This window comes from Xylocopa sonorina, chromosome 15 (genome assembly GCF_050948175.1).
Source record: "Xylocopa sonorina isolate GNS202 chromosome 15, iyXylSono1_principal, whole genome shotgun sequence".
NCBI classification, from domain to species: Eukaryota; Metazoa; Arthropoda; class Insecta; order Hymenoptera; family Apidae; genus Xylocopa; species Xylocopa sonorina.
Genome location: NC_135207.1, coordinates 2,044,368 through 2,068,710, shown reverse-complemented (window position 1 = coordinate 2,068,710; position 24,343 = coordinate 2,044,368). Strand labels below are relative to the sequence as shown.

At 32.8% G+C, this 24,343-nt stretch overlaps 1 protein-coding gene across 1 annotated transcript in view; it reads right to left on the bottom strand.

Annotated features, from left to right (window-relative positions):
- The window catches only part of Nlg-5 (neuroligin 5), a 68,544-nt gene that overhangs the window by 41,925 nt on the left and 2,276 nt on the right, over positions 1-24,343 (bottom strand). The window contains exon 2 of the mRNA XM_076907205.1: positions 2,198-2,495. Coding sequence (XP_076763320.1) covers positions 2,198-2,495 — 298 coding nt within the window. The remainder of the gene's footprint in view (positions 1-2,197; positions 2,496-24,343) is intronic.

Here is a 24,343-nt window from a genome sequence, read left to right as displayed (position 1 = left end):
TCTCGTCGATCGTTTCGCTATGAAACCAGCAAATGCGAATAAAACATGAACGGGTCGAGAAACGTTACGCGACATCGACACGACGTTAACGAGAAACGGAAATATACGTATCGCGCGTTAAGCATCTAATTAAACACGCGAATCTCGCGTTTGTATTCGAAACGGTAGAAGATTCCCGGTGTAATGCTCGTAATTAATTAGTACCCGTTAATAACGTACGGCCAGGAAATTTTGAGCCCGCCACCTCCCGTCTGTTTGCGGAACAGCACGGTATTACGAAACAAGTTACTTCCTCAACTAATTAGTCCCGAAGTAATTAGTACCTTTATACCGGGCATTATCGCGAAAGTAAGAGCGGGGGGCCTCGTATATCATTCGATGAACGTCGTAGTCGAATTTACGAGGCTGGCCATCGTTAAAAATTCACTGTAATTTCGCCCTTATTTAATCGGACGAAAATTCACTTGCGAGTATTTCTCGTCCGTCCAAGAGAAACTGATGCGTTTTCTGCATTTGTGAATTATGCAATTGCGAGGAAGAAATATTAGAAAAGTTTTTGAAATCGTTAAGTCGATGCGAAAGGAATTTTTATATGATTGAACTTTATCTATCGAAATTTTAACAAACTTTATAATAAATAATGCCACTGTATTATATATACATTATTTTAAAGCTTAGAATTTGCTCTTTATTTTGATTACAAATATCATTAGGTCGATGCTAAAGGAATGTTGATTTTTATATGGTTGAACTTTATCTATCGAAATTTTAACAAACTTTATAATAAATAATGTCACTGTATTATACATACATTAGTTTAAAGCTTAGAATTTGCTCTTTATTTTGATTACAAATATCATTAGGTCGATGCTAAAGGAATGTTGATTTTTATATGGTTGAACTTTGTCTATTGAAATTTTAACAAATTTTGTAATAAATATTGTCAGTATATATACATCATTTTAAAGCTTAGAATTTGCTCTATATTTTGATTACAAATATTATCATATATATTGACAATATTTATTTTAAAATTGACTACAATTTCAATAATAAAGTTCAACCATATAAAAACCGACGTTCCTTTTGTATCAACTTAATATATGCAAACGTACATGAAAAACAGATTTTCTCGGATTAGAAGGAAGATTTATTTTATCCATTCAGTGTACACAAACTTGTAATTTTTGATTACGCTAAATTGCTTGAATAATCTATTTATAATCTATACATTCAGACTATATTCTAGGAAATAGTTTTTGATTCTACATTTTAATTTTGCTTTTCAACATTCTAACAAATAGAACTTTATATTAGAACATTTATAGTTTACAACAACTCTTTAAAACATCTATGCCTTTAAATAAGAACAACTAAAACGACAAACAAAGAGAACAAGCCTTCAAACTTATATCATTTATTAACGAAAGTATATAAACATATACCAGATACAAAATTAAAAGAGCTCAAATTCAAGTACATCTCTTGTAAATATGTTCTAAGATGTGGTTTCATTATAAAATATCCTATTAATTCTAATAACAAATATTGTATGACAATAATTTACCAATATCAACTAAAAAATAAAAGATGGCGCACTTACCATTGACGATCAAATTGATCAGGATAAAATGAAATATTATAATATCCATAACAATTTACACGTTTACGCTATTTCGTGGCTGCCAACTGATTGACATTTGTGTTATGAGAAAATGCAGTAATTATAATAAATAATAAATAATAAGGAAGCATAACAACAAAGATTCAGTTACTCTTCATTTAAGAACAATTAATTTCTATTTTAAGAAGTAAAAAGGTGATATCGATCTGATAGTACCAATCAGTGCTTGAAAGCAGACTTTAAAACGTTATATCAGACATACGCATACATTAAACAATTTAAATGCGTTTTTTTATTTAAATAATATTTTTTGTTTTTTCTTTTGCTTTGTGTTATACGTACATTTATATTTTTAATAAAAATTAAGTTGTTTATGTAGAATTATCTCTGGGTCTCATGTACCAAAACGGTTTCTTGTACCAAATTTTACTCCAATAAAACACTAAATTTTGCTCCAATATGTTGACAGTTTCATAATCTAGTAATTACAAATAATTCAGTGGCTCTAATGAATACTTTATTAGCGATATCACCGTTACTGTAGAAGCTGTTAAAGAATTCTCTGGCGCTTACCACTGCCGGGTATGTACAGGTTCAGAAACAGGCAGTCCTCGCTCTGGTTGGTCAGGAACATGTACAAACGCTTCAGCTGTTCGTATCTGCCCGAGGGCATTTGCAGCAAAGCAGCTGTGTCATTGGTGATGTCTGGAAAGTGCTGCGGGCAAACCGCGCCGAAGGAATCGGCCAGCTTGATGCCGTCCCAGGGGATCGGCGAGATCGGTGGTCGAAAACGTAAATCTCCAACCGGTGGCGCCGCGTACGGGATGCCCCGGAATACCTCCACGGGCTCGAAGTGTTTGCTGTTCAAGTCCTGCAACAGAAAACGAAACGATATTTGAGACGTGGAGGGTAAAAATTAAAAAATATCTCACAGAAACGAGTAAGTAAAAATTTTTAAATATCTCATAAGACAAGGAGGTAAGAATTAAAAGCTATCTCACAAGACGAGGAAGTAAAAATTAACAAATATCTCACAGGACATGGAAGGTAAAAATTAAAAAATATCTCACAAGATGTGGAAGGTAAAAATTAAAATATATCTCATAGAAACGAGTAAGTAAAAATTGTAAAATATCTCATAAGACAAGGAAGTAAGAATTAAAAGCTATCTCACAAGACGAGGAAGTAAAAATTAACAAATATCTCATAGGACATGGAAGGTAAAAATTAAAAAATATCTAACAAAACGAGGAAGTAAAAATAAATAAATGTCTCACAAAACGAGTAAGTAAAAATTTAAAAATATGTCTCAAGACAAGGAAGTAAAAATTAAAAGCTATCTCACAAGACGAGCAAGTAAAAATTAACAAATATCTCACAGGACATGGAAGGTAAAAATTAAGAAATATCTCACAAGACAAGGAAGTAAAAATTAAAAGCTATCTCACAAGACGAGGAAGTAAAAATAAATAAATATCGTACAAGACGAGGAAGTTAAAATTAAAAAATATCTCACAAGACGAGGAAGTAAAAATAAATAAATATCGTACAAGACGAGGAAGTTAAAATTAAAAAATATCTCACAAGACGAGGAAGTAAAAATAAATAAATATCTCACAAGACGAAGAAGGTAAAAATTAAAAAATATCTCAAGACGAGGAAGGTAAGAATAAATAAATGTCTTACAAAACGAGGAAGTAAAAATTAAAAAATAAGGTAAGAATAAATAAATGTTTCACAAGACGAGGAAGTAGAAATTAAAAAATATCTCACAAGACATGGAAGGTAAAAATTAAAAAATATCTCACAGGACATGGAAGGTAAAAATTAAAAAATATCTCACAAGACAAGAAAGTAAAAATTAAAAGCTATCTCACAAGACGAGGAAGTAAAAATTAACAAATATCTCACAGGACATGGAAGGTAAAAATTAAAAAATATCTCACAAGACAAGGAAGGTAAGAATAAATAAATATCTCACAAGACGAGGAAGTTAAAATTAAAACATATCTCACAAGACATGGAAGGTAAAAATTAAAAAATATTTCATAAGACGTGGAAAGTAAAAATTAAAAAATATATCACAAGACGAGGAAGTAAAAATAAATAAATATCTCACAAGACGAGAAAGTAGAAATTAAAAAATATCTCACAAAACGAGGAAGTAAAAATAAATAAATATCTTACAAGACAAATAAATAAATATCTTACAAATAAATATATATATAATATACATAAATAAATATCTTACAAGTTAAAAGTAAAAAATATCTCACAAAACGCGGAAGTAAAAATAAACAAATATCTCACAGGACGGGGAAGAAAAATTTAAAAATGTCTCTTAGATATAAGTAGCAATTTTTTTTGTTCCATAAATGTTGAAAGATTATTTACTATGGGTGTATTCGCTCCTTCGATTGGTATTTCTTTTTTATATGAGATATTACAAAAGAGAACAGAAAATTTTGTTATTAATTAAATTGAAAAGATCTCGAGAACTCAAGAATGAAATATAATTTATATTATGCGCCACTTCTTTAGTAGAATGAATTTTTATATTTAATATGTGCAAGATTTGCAAAAATAAGAAACTTCTGATTTATTAAATTATAAATCTTAATATATCTAATTATAATATTTGGAAAGCATTGGAAATTAGAGACTGAATATTGTTTAAATCCATTATTCTTTTCAATTTGTAAGAGTCCTGTGAATTTCAAGGGTTTTAAGAATTTCAAGTCGTGAGACTTTCAGATTACATTCGTTGTTCTGAAATTGTAACAAATTTTAGAATAATTGCGTATGTAAAATACAAAACTAGTAAAAGACTTAATAAAAAACGAATAAATGTCAAAACGTTACTTTGAACGTATCTCACGTATCGGTTTCTTGTTCTGCATTCAGGTTCACAGCGTGATCAGAGAATCCTGTACGCTGATTCATGGAGCCTTGAATTAGCCCCATGAATTTCAGAGCAAATTAATAACGACAAAAGTACCTCGTTACTTCAATTCCGTGTGCACAGTTCCGATAGGGAGATCTCTCACGGTAATATCTCTGTCTGGTAACATTGAGTTACATCTAAATCCTGTATTTTATGTACATAAACGTGGCGCGGGTGTTCATGTTACCGGAAACTAATTACCTAATTACCTTCCGCGTTTTGCGATTATCTCTGCGTTACGAGAGAGCTTCCAATGCGATTTGCGCGCGTTAGCAGGGCTTCGTTGCATTTGCACGAACAACTGGTCTCTGTTTTCTTTTTTTTAATCAACAAAGGATGCGAAAAAAAGAAATAAGCCAATATAGAATTTTAAGAAAATTTGTTAAATGAATTTTAAAATTATTGCAAATAACCAGATGTCTATAAATGAAGAATACTCTTGAGATTTCACTAATAAAATAAATATCTGTCTACTTCAAGATTCAATTTTGTACGCAATACTTTTCACGATATTCTAAAATTGTAAAATATATGCATAAAACAAAAATTCGTACAGAACAACAGTGATCAATAGAACTTCTTCATTTCAAGTACGCGCTGGCTCTAGTTCTTAACAAGCCAAAATAGAATTTTAAGAAAATTTGTTAAATGAATTTTAAAATTATTGCAAATAACCAGATGTCTATAAATGAAAGGTACTCTTGAGATTTCACTAATAAAATAAATATCTGTCTACTTCAAGATTCAATTCTGTACGCAATATTTTACAGGATATTCCAAAACTGCAAAATATACGTATAAAACAAAAATTCGTATGGAACAACAGTGATAATAGAACTTCTTTGTTCCAAGTACGCGCTGGCTGTAGTTTTTAACACATTGCTGACTGAACTTTTCTGAAAATTTCCCTTATGTACTCGGCTATTGTCTTGAAAGCGGATGTGGAAGTAAAACAATCTAAATAAACTTGAATAAATTTTATTTATTATTCAACTCTTAATATTTCTTTTTCGTATGATAAAAAGTATAACAATCACCTACGTGTAGTGGTACACCAAGTTTTGCAAATATATGGGGTCTTGGTCACAACTCGAGATATGCAGAGCAAATAATTCCACTACAAGATTTCCAACAGTGCGTCGTGAAAACAGTAAAGATGCGGAAAAAAGCTTATTACGAGTTTACTCGTGGATGGTCACCAACGCTTACCCACGAAAACACGAGTTAAGCATTTGCACTCGACGAGTTTTTCGATCGGATGTTGCTGCAACTCGAGACAATTTCGTAAATGAATTTGTATAATAATTAACATACAAAAGTGTTATATATTGATATATTACCTGTGTTTACATCTTGAAAAAGATAATTATCGAAGTTCAAGTTCTGTAGAAGATTAACCCTTTGCGCTCGACGACTTTTTCAGTTAAGTGGCGCTGCAACTCGAGACAATTTCGCGCGTAAGTGAATTTGAATTTATATAAGAATTAATACACGAAAGTGTTATATTTTGATATATTATTTGTGTTTACATTTTGTAAAGGATAATTATCAAAGTTCAAGTTCTGTGGCGGTGTTTGCTATGATATTATACGAAAAACCAGACGCGAAGATTAATCCTTTGCGTTCGACGACTTTTTCGATAGGGCGGCGCTGTAAGTCGAAAATTTCGCACGTAAATGAATTTATATAAGAATTAACATACGAAAGTGTTATATTTTGATACATCATCTGTGTTTACATTTTGTACAGGATAATTATCGAAGTTCAAGTTCTGTAGTTTCGTGTTTGGTGTGATATTATACAAAACGCTTACCAAGGCATTCTGAATTGCCACGATCTTGTGGCTCATCGCTGCAACTCGAGACAATTTCACGCGTAAATGAATTTATATAAGAATTGACATACGGAAGTGTTATATTTTGATATATCATCTGTGTTTACATTTTGAAAAAGATAATTATCGAAATTCAAGTTCTTTCATCGCTGCAACTCGAGACAATTTCGCACGTAAATGAATTTATACAAGAATTAACATATGAAAGTGTTATATTTTGATATATCATCTGTGTTTACATCTCGAAGAAGATAATTATCGAAGTTCAAGTTCTGTAGTTTCGTGTTTGGTGTGATATTATACAAAACGCTTACCAAGGCATTCTGAATTGCCAGGATCTTGTGTTATAGCTGCTACATCCGGATTCACTGTCTCTTACACTAATTTTTCTATTTCTCACACTCGATACGTAATTACTGTTTACACTTGCTCTATCACCAATTTAATCATGATCGATTCAAAATTAAACTCGCCTTAACCAGTTAACTGCGTAATTCAGTTTCAGAAATCGTCTACGAAGCGCGTAATTAAAATCAAACAATGACGGGAATACACGTCAAGCGCAAGGAAATACTCCTATTATACATTTCACGAGAAATGTAAAACGAGGAAGGCTTTTACAGTTTTATTTGACAAGAATTATACTCACCAATCGCAAGAAAGTAAAGTTTTGGTTCGACGTGTATACACGTCGAACGCAGTTAACTGGTTAAATACAGGTATTTATGATTCACCCTTTATATAAGAATTAACATACGAAAGTGTTATATTTTGATATATTATCTGTGTTTACATTATGAAAAAGATAGTTATCGAAGTTCAAGCTCTGTAATGCTGTTTGGTGTGACATTATATAAAACACTTATCAGGACATTTTGAGTTGCCAGGATCTTGTGGGTCATCGCTGCTACTTCCGGATTCACTGCCTATTACTTTAATTTTTCTGTTCCTCACACTCGATAATACATCACTATCGTGATAGATACGTTTCTGATCAATTTAAAATCAAACGCGACTTAAAACTTTCAAACGAGTGACACAAAATTTCGCGATACGTGTGCTCGCTACGACCGTCGAGACTGCACTAACGCTAGAGACATCGCATTTAGAACTACAGTCGTAGACGAATTTACGTCACAATGTCACTTTCCAACCAAAAACATAAACAGCCTAAGGGACCTATTTACGAACCAATACTTCGCATTTATCCACTAGAGATAACGAAATTCAGCATAAATACAGCAGCTCGAGTTGCCGCACGAAACATCGTGGCGAGTGAGAGTCACCGTTCAAGAGCAAAAGGTTAACTTGTAACCAGTCAGCAATGTGTTAATTTCTCCTTCGAAAAATTTACGTACTTTTTCAGATTCATTTGTCTCAGTTTCTTCTTTACAGACACCCAATCGCCCAAGTGGACGCACGAGCTTTTATTGCCAATCGATCGCATTGGAGAAATCGTGGAGACTCGCAAGAGGCGTTCACGCGACAAACCTAACGAAACTCGATAATTGCTTTCGTTAGACGTAATTGCGCAGGAGAAAAAAAGAAGAAGGTGGAAACAGAGAGAGAGAGAGAGGTAGAAAACATTGGCATCCGCCGACTTTCTTGGCAGCAATTATACCAGAAGAGCTAATAAATCTCATTTGGTGCGCGTCGACGTTAATTGCACCTCCGGCTAAGAGGAGGGGGCCGCTGGGCATTGAGAACGGCGATGGAGCCGCATCCAGTTCAAAATCACGAATTCCCATTAACGGGAGGACCCGTGATGTCGACTGGGGAATAATAAAGAGAGCAAGACGACGGACGCTACGGAGGGACGCGAAAAAATATTCTTACCCATCTGGCCTCGTTCCGAGCCTTTCATAATTAAGCTATCCCCTGTTTTAGACGCTATTCAAAACGGATTTTTCTGCCAGCCGATCGATTTCCTACGGATTTACGATATGGACCGTTTGTTTTGAAAGTGCTGCAAATCTATTTTCTTTTGTTTCCAGAAAATTGAATGTCAGCAGCTCTGACAATTAAAGAATGTAGGTTAATTATGTGAAGTCTGATGGAATGTTTGTACTAATTTATCGATATGTAATTTGATTATATAAATTTCTTTTAGGGGAATTTATGTAAAATAATTGACGATTTCCAGGCTGCAAATGGACTTACATCACTTTTATGATTAGTCTATTGTAAATGTTTTTAATTTCAATTGCAAGTCCGTTTTCTTTTGTTTTAAGAAAATTGAATGTTAGCAGATCTGACAATTAAAGAATGTAGGTTAATTATGTGAAGTCTGATGGAATGTTTGTACTAATTTATCGATATGTAATTTGATTATATAAATTTCTTTTAGGGGAATTTATGTAAAATAATTGACGATTTCCAGGCTGCAAATGGACTTACATCACTTTTATGATTAGTCTATTGTAAATGTTATTTAATTTCAATTGCAAGTCCGTTTTCTTTTGTTTTAAGAAAATTGAATGTTAGCAGATCTGACAATTAAAGAATGTAGGTTAATTATGTGAAGTCTGATGGAATGTTTGTATTAATTTATCGATAAGTAATTTGATTATATAAATTTCTTTTAGGCGAACTTAAGTAAAATAATTGACGATTTCCAGGCTGCAAATGGACTTACACCAGTTTCATAATTAGTCAATTGTAAATGTTTAATTTCAATTGCAAGTCTATTTTCTTTTGTTTCCAGAAAATTATTAGAATAATTATGTGAAGTCTGATGGAATGTTTGTACTAATTTATCAATATGTAATTTGATTGTATAAATTTCTTTTAGGCGAATTTAAGTAAAATAATTGACGATTTTCAGGCTGTAAATGGACTTACACCACTTTCATAATTAGTCAATTGTAAATGTTATTTAATTTCAATTGCAAGTCTATTTTCTTTTGTTTCCAGAAAATTATTAGAATAATTATGTGAAATCTGGGAATGTTTGTACTAATTTATCAATATGTAATTTGATTGTACAAATTTCTTTGAGGCGAATTTAAGTAAAATAATTGTCGTTTCCAGGCTGCAAATGGACTTACACCAGTTTCGTAATTAGTCAATTGTAAGTATCATTTAATTTCAATTTTGAAATAACAAATATCACTTAAAATACATCTCATATTAATCCAATTTTGTTTATAAATGATAACAAGAAATAAAATAGGATTAACATTTTTTATTGTGAACGTTAATTATATTTATATATTGTTGAACTTAACACAAGATACTGGTATTATTAATTATTTATGCTCTTCATGTGGCAGTGTTTTGAAATATTTATGATGCAGAGGAGATATATAAGGTAATAATTGCTAAACATTCTTATATTTTTCGAATGTAATAGACTTGGCATCGTGATACAACATTTAAATTGAACAAAGCACTGGCATTTTTTAAGATATTAAATACTAACTAGTTATAAACAAAAAGTTTACACTAAATTAAGCATAAATTATGTCATATCCCATTTTTTTTTTTTAAAGGACTTACACCACTTTCAAACTAAACGGTCCATATATTCTGTGAATTCGTTCGATTCCAAACATGTTTAACGGAGTGTTTAAAATGAATAACACAAAGCAGAGCAGAATATTATTCTTTTTTAAGAGTTTGTAGATAGGGGCAGCTTTTATTTTGTTTGAAAATGTGCGTGCCACGACTCATATTATCGTTCAACTTTATCATTGAAATTTTAGTAAATTTTAAAATTAAATATTGTCAATGTACATAATAATATTTATAATCAAAATGAAAAGAAAATTCCAAGCTTTAAAATGATCTGTATATTGACAATATTTATTTCACAAATTTATTTCTCATTATTAAAATTTCAATAATACATAGAAACTTTAAAAAATAAGTTGTTTTTATTAATTGTTTTTATTAATGTTGACAAATATATATAAAATATTTAGTTGGTTTAATAAATAGAAAGTAATTCATTCTTAGAATATTCTTTGTTTTTAGTCGAAAATTGGTTTGTAATTTGATCTCTTAACAAAGAAATTGTTCATTCGAAATATTCTAGATTAAGACAAATTAAAAAATGCAAGACTAGCTGCTAACTGTGCTTCATCCACTACAATTTTACGTATCACACAGTTTGCAAAGAGAATGATATATATTAAAAAAAAAAAAGGTGTTTAAATTATGGATACTTATTTTTAACATTGCGAACGCTTTAACGAAACTATTATACATCGTTACAACAAGTTTTCGCCTTCATCACGGCTTGCTTTCTCATAATCTACCTTTCACCGCCTATTCAACTGCCACCGTCATTATCACCCCCACATTTCAGTTCTTTATTCACCCTTTCACCATTTTCTTCACCTTTTTCGTCTTCCTTTTACCCGTCAACTTCTCCCCTTTTACGCATTATCTTCTCACCCTCCCTCATTCTTACGATTCTCTTATCCACTTTCTCGATTTTGAATTTTACTCGCGGTTAAAGTTTCATCCCCTCGCGACACGTGGCGACGCGTCAGCTTAAGCTGGAAATAATGTTTTCCAATAATTGTTGGGAACAGAATATCTCGTCGACGATCAAAAATATCGTAACCGAGCCAGCGTCCACAAATTACACGACTTTGCATTAATTTTCCAATTTCGATAAAATTCAGGGTGCAGTTGAATTTAAAAAAGAAAAAAAAACAGAAAACAATAACGACGACAGAAATTGGCATTCGATTGCAGTAAAAACGACGAGCGGGACAGAAAAATATTTAAATAGAAACGAAAGAGGAGGGAAAAAATATACTCTCCTCCACGAACGATTTGGTTCGATTTGGTTCGCGCGCGTGTTTTCGCGTCTGTTAAAAAATTAACGACCTTCAGCGGACGATACAACGTCGCTGTTTGGCGCACGTGGAAATGTCTATGAGGCAACACTGTCCACGGGTTGTTTATCCCCACGAGGTCGTTGATTTCCCTCGCCGTCGAACGATTGATTTCTGCTGGTGCGCGAGCGCAATTATCATTCCTCTCTGTCTATACTTTTTTACCTTGCTTGTACATGCTTTGTCGAGCTTTTTTTTATTTTTATTTCGATGTAGCGCAGTATTGCGATTCGACAAATTGTAACGAAACAAACGTGTGTTTCTACGTGTTTTGGGTCTGATTCGGCTTTGATAGTCAACTGCAAGATAAATCACTAGTATTTAGAGAAAATCGTAAAAGTAATTAACGTAAAAGTTGTTGCTTGAGTTAATTTATGAGATCGTGGCGAATAAGATCGTTCAGGTTGATATTTGTGTCGCTAAGTCTGTTTTGAAGACTTGTATGCTAACAGATTGAGCTATACTACTGAGATTTATCATTCTTATGTCAGAGTATTAATAGAAATAGATATGAAAAACTTTAAATATAATTATTGTACAGTTTAATCTGTTATAATACAAATTTTGTTGTTAAACATTAAGGTTAAAAATCGTGGAAATACAAATTATGCGCTTGCAATTATATAAGAGGAGTAAGTTTAAAGTGTTACGTCGGTGATACAGGTTGCAATTAGTCAAAATAACTTTATATACAGCATAAAAGCACCTTTTCATTAGCCAGCATTTATGTCAACTCGCAATGATTAATGAAAATATCGTATTTGCGTGTGGACGAGAGAGAAACGTTAGCAGAGATCCTTTAAAACGATTTTACAACTTAAGGAAGTTAGATTTCCAAATAATTGTAAACAATACGGAATAGAGAATTAGTTTATCCTCGTTAATTTGAAAAACACATATTTTCATTGGAATTTTCATTTAACTATAAGTAAACTACATTAGAGACAAATAGGGCACTTGTAGAACTATAAAAAAAAAAGTTGAAGCAATTCAAGAGTTGCAATAATAAAAGATGTCAAATAAAGGTGTCAATAAAATAAAAAATTAATTTTTGTTAATGCAAAAAAGAGGTAAAATGATGTTTGCACTACTTATCTTCCCTCTAAATTTATAAAAATAGCTGCCCAAACCATTTCTGTAAGTCTGTAATATGTCCAAATATCATTTTCAGCGTTTACATCATTTATCATTTTAAAATGCATCCATTGAGACAATTCTCAAGAAAGAAAAATGAATTTTAAAACTATATTCCATGACTGATACCACGCAGAATTGCAAACATATTCCAGACACCACGCAGACTGCGTTGCAGATAAAAATACTTCATTGTTCCTACGAGAGCAAGAAGCTGAAAAAAAAGTGAAACAAGACAGAGGAGAAAAGAGAGACGAAGGGGGGGAAATAACGCTGAAAGCTCGTATTAACGTTGGAGCAAAAAAGGAGTAGTACGCAGCTAGCGCAACTTGGACTGCATAATGCATTCTGCTGTTGCACGAGCGCCCCAACCGGTCGTGCTTAAGAATTAAAAAGCAGATCTGGACCACGCCGATAAATAGATCGACTAGAAAATCCGAGACGGTACTACTTTCTTAGTTTATGGAGGAGCTGCGCAACTCGAACAATTTTCTTCTAATTCCACCTCGAAAGGAGGGTGGAAAAGATCGCGCGGGTGGCTGTAGAAATTACACTCTTCCGCGAAATATGCTCCTGTTACGGTTGGATTCCCGTGGATTTAATTAGATGGATATGGGAGGCCAAACTTTGCGGGGTCTAACGTGAAGCTGTGGTGATTTATTGCTGATTAGAGGGCTTTTGGGGTTTAGAATGTCTCTTCCTTAAAAAATGTAGTCAATTTTGAGACGGTGCAATGGAAAAGGAAAAGAAATTATTATATTTTGCACTTAACTGCCAAGCTTTTTTGTGAAGCTTTTTAAATCATTTAATTTCTAGCCTGTCAGTTATAGGGCTTTTGAGGTTCAGAATGTCTCTTCTTAAAAAAATGTAGTCAATTTTGAGACAATGCAATGGAAAAGGAAAAGAAATTATTATATTTTGTACTAAACACCAAGCTCTTTTGTGAAGCCTTTTAAATCATCTAATTTGTCTGTTCTTTTCAATAAATTTATATAATGTTAAACATTGAGAATCCCAATTTTCCTAGCCTGTCAGTTACAGGGCTTTTGGGGTTCAAAATGTCTCTTCTTAAAAAAATGTAGTCAATTTTGAGACAATGCAATGGAAAAGGAAAAGAAATTATTATATTTTGTACTAAACACCAAGCTCTTTTGTGAAGCCTTTTAAATCATCTAATTTGTCTGTTCTTTTCAATAAATTTATATAATGTTAAACATTGAGAATCCCAATTTTCCTAGCCTGTCAGTTACAGGGCTTTTGGGGTTCAAAATGTCTCTTCTTAAAAAAATGTAGTCAATTTTGAGACAATGCAATGGAAAAGGAAAAGAAATTATTATTTTATTTTGCAATAAACTGCCAAGCTTTTTTGTGAAGCTTTTTAAATCATCTAATTTGTCTCTTGTTTTCAATAAATTTGTATAATATTAAACATTGAGAATCCCAATTTTCCTAGCTTTTGGGGTTCAGAATGTCTCTTTTTTAAAAAATGTCAATTTTGAGACGATGCTATGGAAAAAGAAAAGATATTATATTTTGCATTAAATTGCCAAGCTTTTTTGTGAAGCTTTTTAAATCATCTAATTTATCTGTTGTTTTCAATAAATTTGTATAATATTAAATATTGAGAATCCCAAGTTTCCTAGCCTGTCAGTTATAGGGCTTTTGGGGTTCAGAATGATTCTTCTTGGAACAATTTAGTCAAATTTTGAGACGGTGCAATGAAATGGAAAAGAAATTATTGTATTTTGCACTAAACTGCCAAGCTTTTTTGTGAAGCTTTTTAAATTATCTAATTTATCTGTTGTTTTCAATAAATTTTTGTAATATTAAATATTAAGAACCCCAATTTTCTAGTCTGTCAATTATCATTGCACGACTTTTGAACATAAAAATAAAACATTTTCACTTAAGTTCCAATTCTAACTACTGCACAGAATATATGCAACTGTCATCTCTGTCCTCTAATAGAAATTCACTAGTGCTACACCAATTGGTACCAACCCAACAAGCCAGATCTCTGATTTAACCAAACACTGAATGTTTGACGAGACACTTTCGTCACGATAGCCTCAACAGTCGCGATTAGCTATTTAATTGGCATCTGAACTGCTTAACATTTTATTAACCAGTATTGTTGGCAGCTGACTGCCATCTCAGTGAATCAGTATCGCGTACACAATGTCCGTAGTTCCGGGGTAGGACGTAATGTCATCGTTCTGCAATTATGCCGATATTACCGTCCGGCTATTATTATTGCCAGATTGTCACGTGTATAGCGGACGCATACTTGCCAACTTGAGCGACTAAGGACCAACGTACGTCCGTAATTACCCCGTGATTATGGTAACACGATCGTCACGTTGCGAAGGTGTGCTTCGCGCGCAGTTGAGGAAACTTTCGCGGAGAAATGGCCCTCTTTCACGCCGTGTATCGAACGATGTCGAGGTATGAAGCGTGTGTAATTTAGCGGTTGGAGAGGGCCAGTGAATGGGCTGGCTGACCAGAGTACCTTTCTTTATGGATTAGGTGTCGAGGGACGAGGAAAATTAGCGGTGTTCTTGCCTGTGGGAGAAGAAGGGTGATCGTGGCGTTATTTGTTGAAGACTCGAATGTGTGTGGTGCATTTTTTAACTGAAATTTCTTATGTGTAAGCTTTAATTGATTTCTGGGTCAATTCTACTTTACTACTTTTACTGATAGTGTTTTAGAAAATTATATAGCCTGTTGTAAGGTGGTTGATGGATTTTTAGAGCCATGTGAAGGTCGACACAGAAGAAATATTAAATTCTTGGGTGATTAAAATTGTTGGATAGCACGATTAACAGGGAGAAATTAGTATGAAGTTGTTTAGTGTTTAGTAAATATTATACGAATTTAAACGATCACATTCGTCACAATTGCTCAAATTATTTCAATCGTTAAACTCTTTAAGGACATTTGTGCATATATATATATACAATAACTTTTTGGTTTTTAATTCTAAATATTTTAAATGAAGAACAACTTGAAATTTGTTGGACAGCTATTCGCTACGGAATCTCTGAACAATAAAAATAGAAGATTTAATACTTTATTCTACTTACTAATCACTGCTTTGTAAATATTGTAACCTCATCATTGATGTATTATAGTTTGTTCAATTATTTGAAGAATATCGCTAATATTTGACAAATAACATGCCAATTGTTTACAATACAACTACTTTTAACGATTCTATTAATTTATAAACACAATTTTTAATACTCCTTTATAAAAGAAATTAGTCTCTTTTAATAGTTCTCTTTTAAAAGAAATTGTAAATGTATATGTACATCTTATCTTCTTTGAAAAGATCAAATATTAAATATTGTAATGTCGTCATTGATGTATTATAGTTTTTCAAATAATTGGAGAATATCGCTAATATTTGACAAATAACGTGCCAATTGTTTACAATACAACTACTTTCAACGATTCTATTAATTTATAAACACAATTTTTAATACTCCTTTATAAAAAAAATTAGTTTCTTTTAATAGTTCTTTTTTAAAAGAAACTGTAAATGTATATGTACATCTTATCTTCTTTGAAAAGATCAAATATTAAATATTGTAATGTCGTCATTGATGTATTATAGTTTTTCAAATAATTGAAGAATATCGCTAATATTTAACAAATAACATGCCAATTGTTTACAATACAACTACTTTCAACGATTCTATTAATTTATAAACATAATTTTTAATACTCCTTTATAAAAGAAATGAGTTTCTTTTAATAATTCTTTTTTAAAAGAAATTGTAAACGTATATGTACATCTTATCTTCTTTGAAAAGATCAAATATTAAATATTGTAATGTCGTCATTGATGTATTATAGTTTTTCAAATAATTGAAGAATATCGCTAATATTTGACAAATAACGTGCCAATTGTTTACAATACAGCTACTTTCAACGATTCTATTAATTTATAAACACAATTTTTAATACTCCTTTATAAAAAAAATTAGTTTCTTTTAATAGTTCTTTTTTAAAAGAAATTGTAAACGTATATGTACATCTTACCTTCCATGAAGAGATTAAATATCTTTTTCAATACTACTTTTGCAAATATTTTTTATTTTACTTTAAAAGTCGATGTCAAAGCTAAACCAGAAACATTGTGAACAATAAATTAACGATTAATCAAGACGACAAACTGTGTTAAAAATACAAACTTGTAGATTTCAGAAAGAACAGCAACAAAATGTCCAAGATCGTGTCTTTAGTACAATCTAAGCGTGTCCATTGGACTGAAATCGAGAACTTGACAACGCACTCATTATACTTTCAGCTCTTTCGTGGCAGAAGAGGGAGACGTAATTCGAGGGATACGTGAGGCGACTGAGCGATCGTCGAATCATTATAATCCGTTTTTGCGAGCAGCAATTTCACCTCGAAACCATCCGCGGGCAGACGTGATCGTAATTCTCATTATCGTCTTGAGATACAGGAAAGTTGCGAGGTCGCCAAAGTAGAACTCGAGCAGCTCCATCTAGCCGAGAATCAGGTGGAAGAAAAAAAAAGAACTCGCCTCGTAAGAGATCGGACGAGAGAGCACAAAATATATTTAAACGAACGTGCTCGATGAAACGCAGAATACACTGTAACCAACCTGTTTCAAAGTCTGCCCGTTGCTCGATGTTGCTAATGGAATCTTCACGGTTTAAACGCAGACTTATCGCGAAGTTTGACGTGCGTTTAGAATCAGAATCAGTTAAACCTCTGCGAACTGATTTTACTTTGCTCCAGAAACAAATAGCAACAAATATTGGGTATTGAAAAGTGATGCAATTGCAGGTCGAATTAATCGATTTCAATTTATTTTGTGTACGATCTGGAATTTACTTTGATCAATGTTCGCAAGATATTTGTGATATAAATGAGAGATTCATATCTAAGTAAAAAATAAATATTAAAATTACTTCATTTCTTATATTAAAATATCAACTCCAGAAACAAATATCAACAAATATTAGATATTGAAAAGTAATGCAATGGCAGGTAGAATTAATCGATTTTAATTTATTTTGGGTACGATCTGGAATTTACTTTGATCAATGTTTGGAAGATATTTGTGGCATAAATGATAGATTCATACCTGAATAAAAAATAAATATAAAAATTAGTTAATTTATAATATTAGAATGTCAACCTAAAATAAATATTTTATATTAATTTAAAAATAAGTATAATAATGAAATGCAGGATTTCACAGAATACTGAATATTTATTTTTTCTACTTGGACACCTTGCAGAAATAATAAAATGCATAGATTGGATAAAATATAAGTACGAATTATATATTTATAATTAAGAATTGAATGTTCATAAAGTTTTTTAACGATGTTTGAATCATGTAAGGATTCATTCAGAAGATGTCTTCAATTCTAAATCTGGAATTTCAGAGATTCTACCATACTTTTTTTTAGTAGATTTTCTAGTATTCAAACATTTCATAGTGTTTGCAATCGATTATTTCAAATTGCATCTTTGTATTATGGTAATAAGAGAATTGTTTCTTCAAAGAAGTTTATAAGAAAAAATCAGAAATGTGGTAATTAATAGCATCAAATTTGAAAATAAAATTCTTCATACTCATTTAATAAGTATTAGTCCTCAATGAATTTAAAATTAAAACTTTCATATTCATTTGATATTAATAGAGAAGACTGTGATGGTTGATTAATGTCTTCTTATTGTTACATTATACACTAGAATAGCCATGATAGAAAAAAATAACTGGCTCATTATTTTATTCTATTGTACGTTACTTCAATCTTGCACACATGAACAAAAGTACCATTTACTCTGTAACATAATTAGCCATGATTTCTCTATATTAAACAAGAAATAAAAATTCCTGATGCTTATTTGACAATTAATAACGCTACACCTAAAATTAAAATTCGTATTCATATTACAATGAACAGTGAAAAATAAAATTCTACCCATATTCACCTGGCAGTAGAAAAAATCAAACCAAAATTAACTTTGCGTTTTTATTTGTCAATCACTTTCGCATCACTCGATCCGCTCCAATATAGAAAGAGGCTCGCTCGAGGGTACTTCTCGAAGGCGCCTACCAAACTCCAATTCCGTCTACCTGAAGTTCACCCTTCAAAGCCAACGATAGCCATCAGAGGGGCAAGCAAAAAGTATCAACGAGCACAGTGTCAAATCTTGCGCAATTCCGCGGGCGAGTTCGCGGTCGTTCCAGCGGAACTGCGAGCCCGTAATTTACCGGTCGTTTTTAGCCTGGCCAGTCCCCGCTGGATGGATGGATAACGAGAAAAGTTTTTCGCCCGGGACGCCTGCTGGCCTTTACATTACGCGCGGCGCAACTCTCGCCCGTTTCTCGTCTGGCCAGCGAGCTCCATTTCGCGCGATTGAGTGCTAGAAGAGACGGAGAGAGAGAGAGAAAGAGAGAGAGAGAGAGAGTGAGTGTGAGAGAGAGAGAGAGAGAGAGAAACAGAGTGAGTGTGAGAGAGTGTGTGAATGAGTGAATGAGTGAGTAAGTGAGTGAGTGAGTGAGTGAGTAAGTGAGTGAGAGAGAGAGAGAGTGAATGTGTGTGTGAGTGAGTAAGTGAGAGAGAGAGAGTGAATGTGTGTGTGAGTGAATGAGAGAGAGAGAGAGTGAATGTGTGTGTGAGTGAGTAAGTGAGAGAGAGAGAGAGTGAATGTGTGTGTGAGTGAGTGAGTGAGAGAGAGAGTGAATGTATGTGTGAGTGAGTGAGTGGAAGAGAGAGAGAGAGAGAGGAAGAGAGATGAACGTCGTCGAAACGATGTCGATCGTTTTGCTACATCGGCCATTCTGCTTGTAAATAGGGACGTTTGCCAACGGAGATTTGCGAGAACGAGATCGATCTGTTCGTGGGTTATTAAATACCGTAATCGCGTGCGATTAGTGAAATGATCGACGGAAATTCGTTTTCCGTAACGTGAGCCATGACTCAACTTCGTTACCAAAATGGCGGCGTGTTACCACTCCTCTACTGACTTGGTTATAGTCACGTTTTTAATTTGAATGGATACAAACTTTTAGTACAGTTAACCCTTCTATAACACGGCAGTTAGGTTCCTAGAAAATGCTGTGTCGTGTGAAATCGTGTTATATGACACCCAGAGCTAGTACAAAAACTTATTAAACTTATTAGTTCCAAAACTTATGAAAAACAAATAGTTCTTTTTAATTCTACATAAACAACTTAATTTTTATTAAAAATATAAATGTACGTATAACACAAAGCAAAAAAGAAACAAAAAATATTATTTTAATCTAACGCAATTCTAATTTAATAGAGAACGTTTTTTCGGTGGAATGATATCGTCCTCATTTTCAGATCTTTTTTTTTTATTTAAAGTTTTTGTATCTTCTCCCCTCTTAAAAAAAATCTGTAATTGTACTTTGCTTGCTGGTAATTGTAAATTTCTCTTTCAGTGGAAGGGTCTGTATTCAAGGAAAATGACTCGAGATTTCCAGCTAAGCTTAGGCCTTGTCATTTTTTAAATATTAAATTATTAACTGCAAAATCTTTAGGTCAGCAAGCCTCGCCGTGGCTGTAGAAGTACAGCGTTGTACAAAGGTTTTTGGAGTTTTTTTATCGTGTTATAGGATGCCGTGTTACATAAGGGCTACCTGTACGTGTATAAAGTTATAAACTGCTTATTCGTTCGACTTAGTTCTCTATTGTTTGTAACGTAACTAAAAATAAAAAGTTTTCGAACAAAATTAGTTCTCATATCCAGCATAATATATATTATATAATTTTAACGATATTTTAACAAATGTGTTTCAGGATTTATTTCTAAAAATGTGAATATCGTTTAATTCAGAATCTAGCACAAGAATTTGATTTTGAAAACGACACCAATAACCATTAATGTGTCTATTATTCCAAAAACAATATTATTTATAGATGCATATGGAAAGTTAAATTCAATTGGAACAGAGCAGAGATGGATGAGCTTCTTTCTAAAAAGAAGTTCAAGGAATGCAATGCATCGAGCATACGCATCGTCTAAAATGCGCATTTCTTAAATTTGTCTGAAGAATTTGATAAAAGGTTTGCGATACAATCAACGATTACTTTCGCTCGAATGAAATTGCCAGTCGACTTCCATCGTGAAATCATTCGATGTCAATCGATTCTGCCAGACGTCGATATGAATATCTATTAAATACAATTCACGTCTATCGATTGCCGTAGTAAACGTCAGACTGGCTTCTCGTTTTTTACCGGTTGATTGACGTGGCGAAAATGCGACACGGATATTTCGCTTCTGAATCGTCGACGCGTCGACGTGGCTGTTTGGAAAAAATAAAAAGTGCTTCTCGAATGCGCAGCTTTTATTCCTGCACGCGTACAGTTTCGTATAATCGCGATGGGAAGTCGTTCCAATGGAAAAAAAAGTGGGAATCTGTACGAAAGCGATTGGTACAAATTGGTGGCACTTGTTGGGATCGATTATATAACGCGATCTAAGCTGAGAAGACTATTTAGAGAAATTAATTATTTTGAAAATGGTATCTCATTAATATTAATGATCTTTGCTCTGTACACATAACCGTTGATTGTCCTTAATTTCTGACTTAAACTAAATCATTTTTTTGCTACTGCATTGCACGTATAATATTTCTAGTGCTTGCTATAAATTAATTTTTTTAATATTAGTTTCTGACTTATATTAAATCATTTTTTGCTACTGTATTGCACGTATAATATTTCTAGTGTTTGCTATAAATTTGTTTTAGTTATAGCTATATTTGCATTGACCTTAAGTTAGTTTTAGTCTACATTTAATAACTAAATAGAATTCGAGTTGGATTTTTAGTTAGATTAATTGGTGGTCCTACGATGCTCGAATTAATAAAACTTCAAAGCTTGTAGAGACTAGTTAAAATCAAACCAAAACTTATAACTCTTTATTTCAGTTCATCTAACCACTAACCTGCTTCTTATGCGTTCAATATCAATATCCAAAGTTCTCGCAGTTCTCAGTAATATAATAATATATATTATTGTTTGCGAGTGTTACAGACTCTGAAGTTGCGATCTGAAGTTGCTTCAATTCTATTACATTTGTCCATTCACAGTTTGGCATATTCCCCATGGAAGCTACGAAGAAGTGGTGAAACAGTGCTGCCTGTGTAGCAATGCGAGGAAACACGAAATGACGCAGTGTTAATCGAATAAAGCGTACCATTTTGTCGTTTGAATATTGTCCAGTTTCATCGAACGATTCAGTTTTTTCATCTCTTCTACACATCTGTTAGACAACTGCCCAAAAACAGCAATAATATCGAAGAAGCCATTATCTTCGAGTCAAGGTTTAGCTGTTATTCTTTGCCACGCGTTCTTGCTATTTACATTTTCACTTTTCAATTTCTTGTGAATTGGTGTGGTTGTATTGTTGAATTCAAGTCGCTTCTTGGATTTATTATTTGCTACGGTTGTAAGTTAGGACACGCAGAAATCACACGCGCGATGGTTTGGACGTTTTACCATTTTTCCAATATCCTCTTACTCGATTACCTTTAACGCAATCCGCTCGTTCTCACGCTAAAACACGCCTACTGAACTCCCTTCATTTTCTGCATGAAACACTCCTAATCATTCTTAGTCTATAATTCGAAAAATGAAAACTTAAATCTATTTGTTACGCTGTAGAAATCGAACTATCAATACCAAACTACTCAACTCGCTTTAAAGCATTGAGATGTTTGTAGCTGTGCCATCTAAGTGTTCATTTTCTTCTTTAATCGGATTTAACGAAATATTCTCGTCAAGGATACTCATGCATTCAGATTCAGATCTGAAAACGTTCAGATTTCAACTATTTTGAACATTTGGATGTTTAGAAGACAACGTTAAACTGTTCTAAGCAACTAGCGTTTGGTATTCAGCATTTAGCCTCTTCATTACCATTACTATTATTATTATTACATAATCTTTATTGTGCACACGTACCTTTTGTTCCTCACAAAATAAATACACATTCAGTTATCTTGTTTGCGAATTATGTATTTGATAAGCCTTACACCTTGAAACATGGTCTACTCACTTCTTTTATCGAGGATCTTGGAACACTAATATGTTTTAAAGATAAGATGAATTTTATTCGTCAGTTGATATAGTTTCCGTGACGCAATCTCTGTTATCAAAAGCTGTTTGAATATTCCTATGCGTGCACCTGGCTCATAGATCGACCATGGAAATAAAGTATCCTCGTGAACAATCTCGCTTTGCGTTTTACTTTCTTTTTCGTGTTGAGCAAATTGAGCAAAACTAGGGCTAACCTTGCTTTTATTGTATACTCGAGGATTCGATAGATGGCGTCTCCATTGGGTATGATTTGCGAAGTACAATGATGGCGAAAGATGTTTGAAATTGTTATGAAGTGTCGTATTGGAAGTTTCAATATAAATGTAAATTTTAGGCGAAAAATATGAACCACTGAAGCGATGGGCAAAAGAATGTTTTAATTGAAGTTTTGGTATTTAATATCAACGAAACTTTTAGGAAATAGTTTTGCCTAACTTTCCACCCCTTTCTGCTTTCAGTTGATTAATATTACACAGGAAAAATATGAGCCGCTTATTTTGAAAGTGGCCTAACTCCATTTATCTTCAAATCGAGATATTTAAAGTTTTGCGTTTCAATGAATTTAAAAATATACGTATAGGATACTAATGATTTATATTGCTTAAGCGTATCTAAAGATGTTAAATTTAAAGTTCCTGTTAAAATAGTGGCAATTATTAAGTAAATAACGTGCGTTTTCTTATCAACAATGGAGTTGGGCCACTTTCGAATTAACAGCCAGATTCATTATAAAATTTCAAGGTGCCCAAGTCCATTCAACATAATTTAAGATGTTTCAAATTGAAAAAAAAACAATACTGAATTTGTTTTATATATCTTGAAAACACTTCGGAAACGTAATTTATGCGATTCAAAACATTTTTTAATTTATTACAGAACATAGAAAATTACAAACATAAATTTATTACAAAACAATTTACTATTCGTCTACAGTTTGTGCGTGTGAAAGGGATTTGAAGAAATCATGATGTTCTGGTGGTATGTATCGTAATAGGTCAATTATGTCCTTAAATTTTGCTCTTGTAATTTGTCTAATATTTTTATACAATGGTGTCAATACAATATTTGCGAACTTTCTTGGTCTACCCCGACGTGGTAATAAATTCAGGACTTTGAAATTTTCATTCTCATTCATTGATAGACGTATAAATGGAGTTGGGTCACTTTCAAACTCCGAAAACTTATGTGTGAAAAATTTATTGTATTTGCTCTGAATATAAGCAACCTGAAATGCTTCACTGATATGTAACATAAAGTTGTACATGTAACCATGGTAACCGTCAAAAAGTTGAAAAATGGAGTTAGGTCACTTTCAAAATAAACGGCTCATATATTAATTACACTCTGGAATGCTTAGAATAAATATGTTCTAACCAGTTCAGTCTAGCCATAGCAAGTTCACTTTAAAAAATTGCAAACTGCAGAAAGAAGCATTCCTTCTTTGACCCCTTTACCGCGTTTGCCCTCGCAGGCAAATACTGTTGAATACACATCCTCGTTTTATTAATGCTCGCTCTGAATAAATTAAAATCAATGAAATCAAAGTGTGTCGTCGTTTCTCGACAGGGAAGAGGGGCTTCTTCAATTTTTAAATAGCCTGTACTCCAAATATCCTCCTGTATACTCTTCTGCAGCTGTAAAAAACTTCCCCAGTTTTCCAGGGTTCGTCCAATTTTTCCAACTTTATTCAGTTCCAAACTCATCCTGAGAAGGAGGTGGTTATCGTTACCACAACGAATTTCAAACTGAAGATACTTGTGCTTTTGGAACCCAACAAAGCTCGGAAAAGGTACGTTGCTCAAAGAGAACTTCGAACTTCCACGAAGAAAAGTTTCA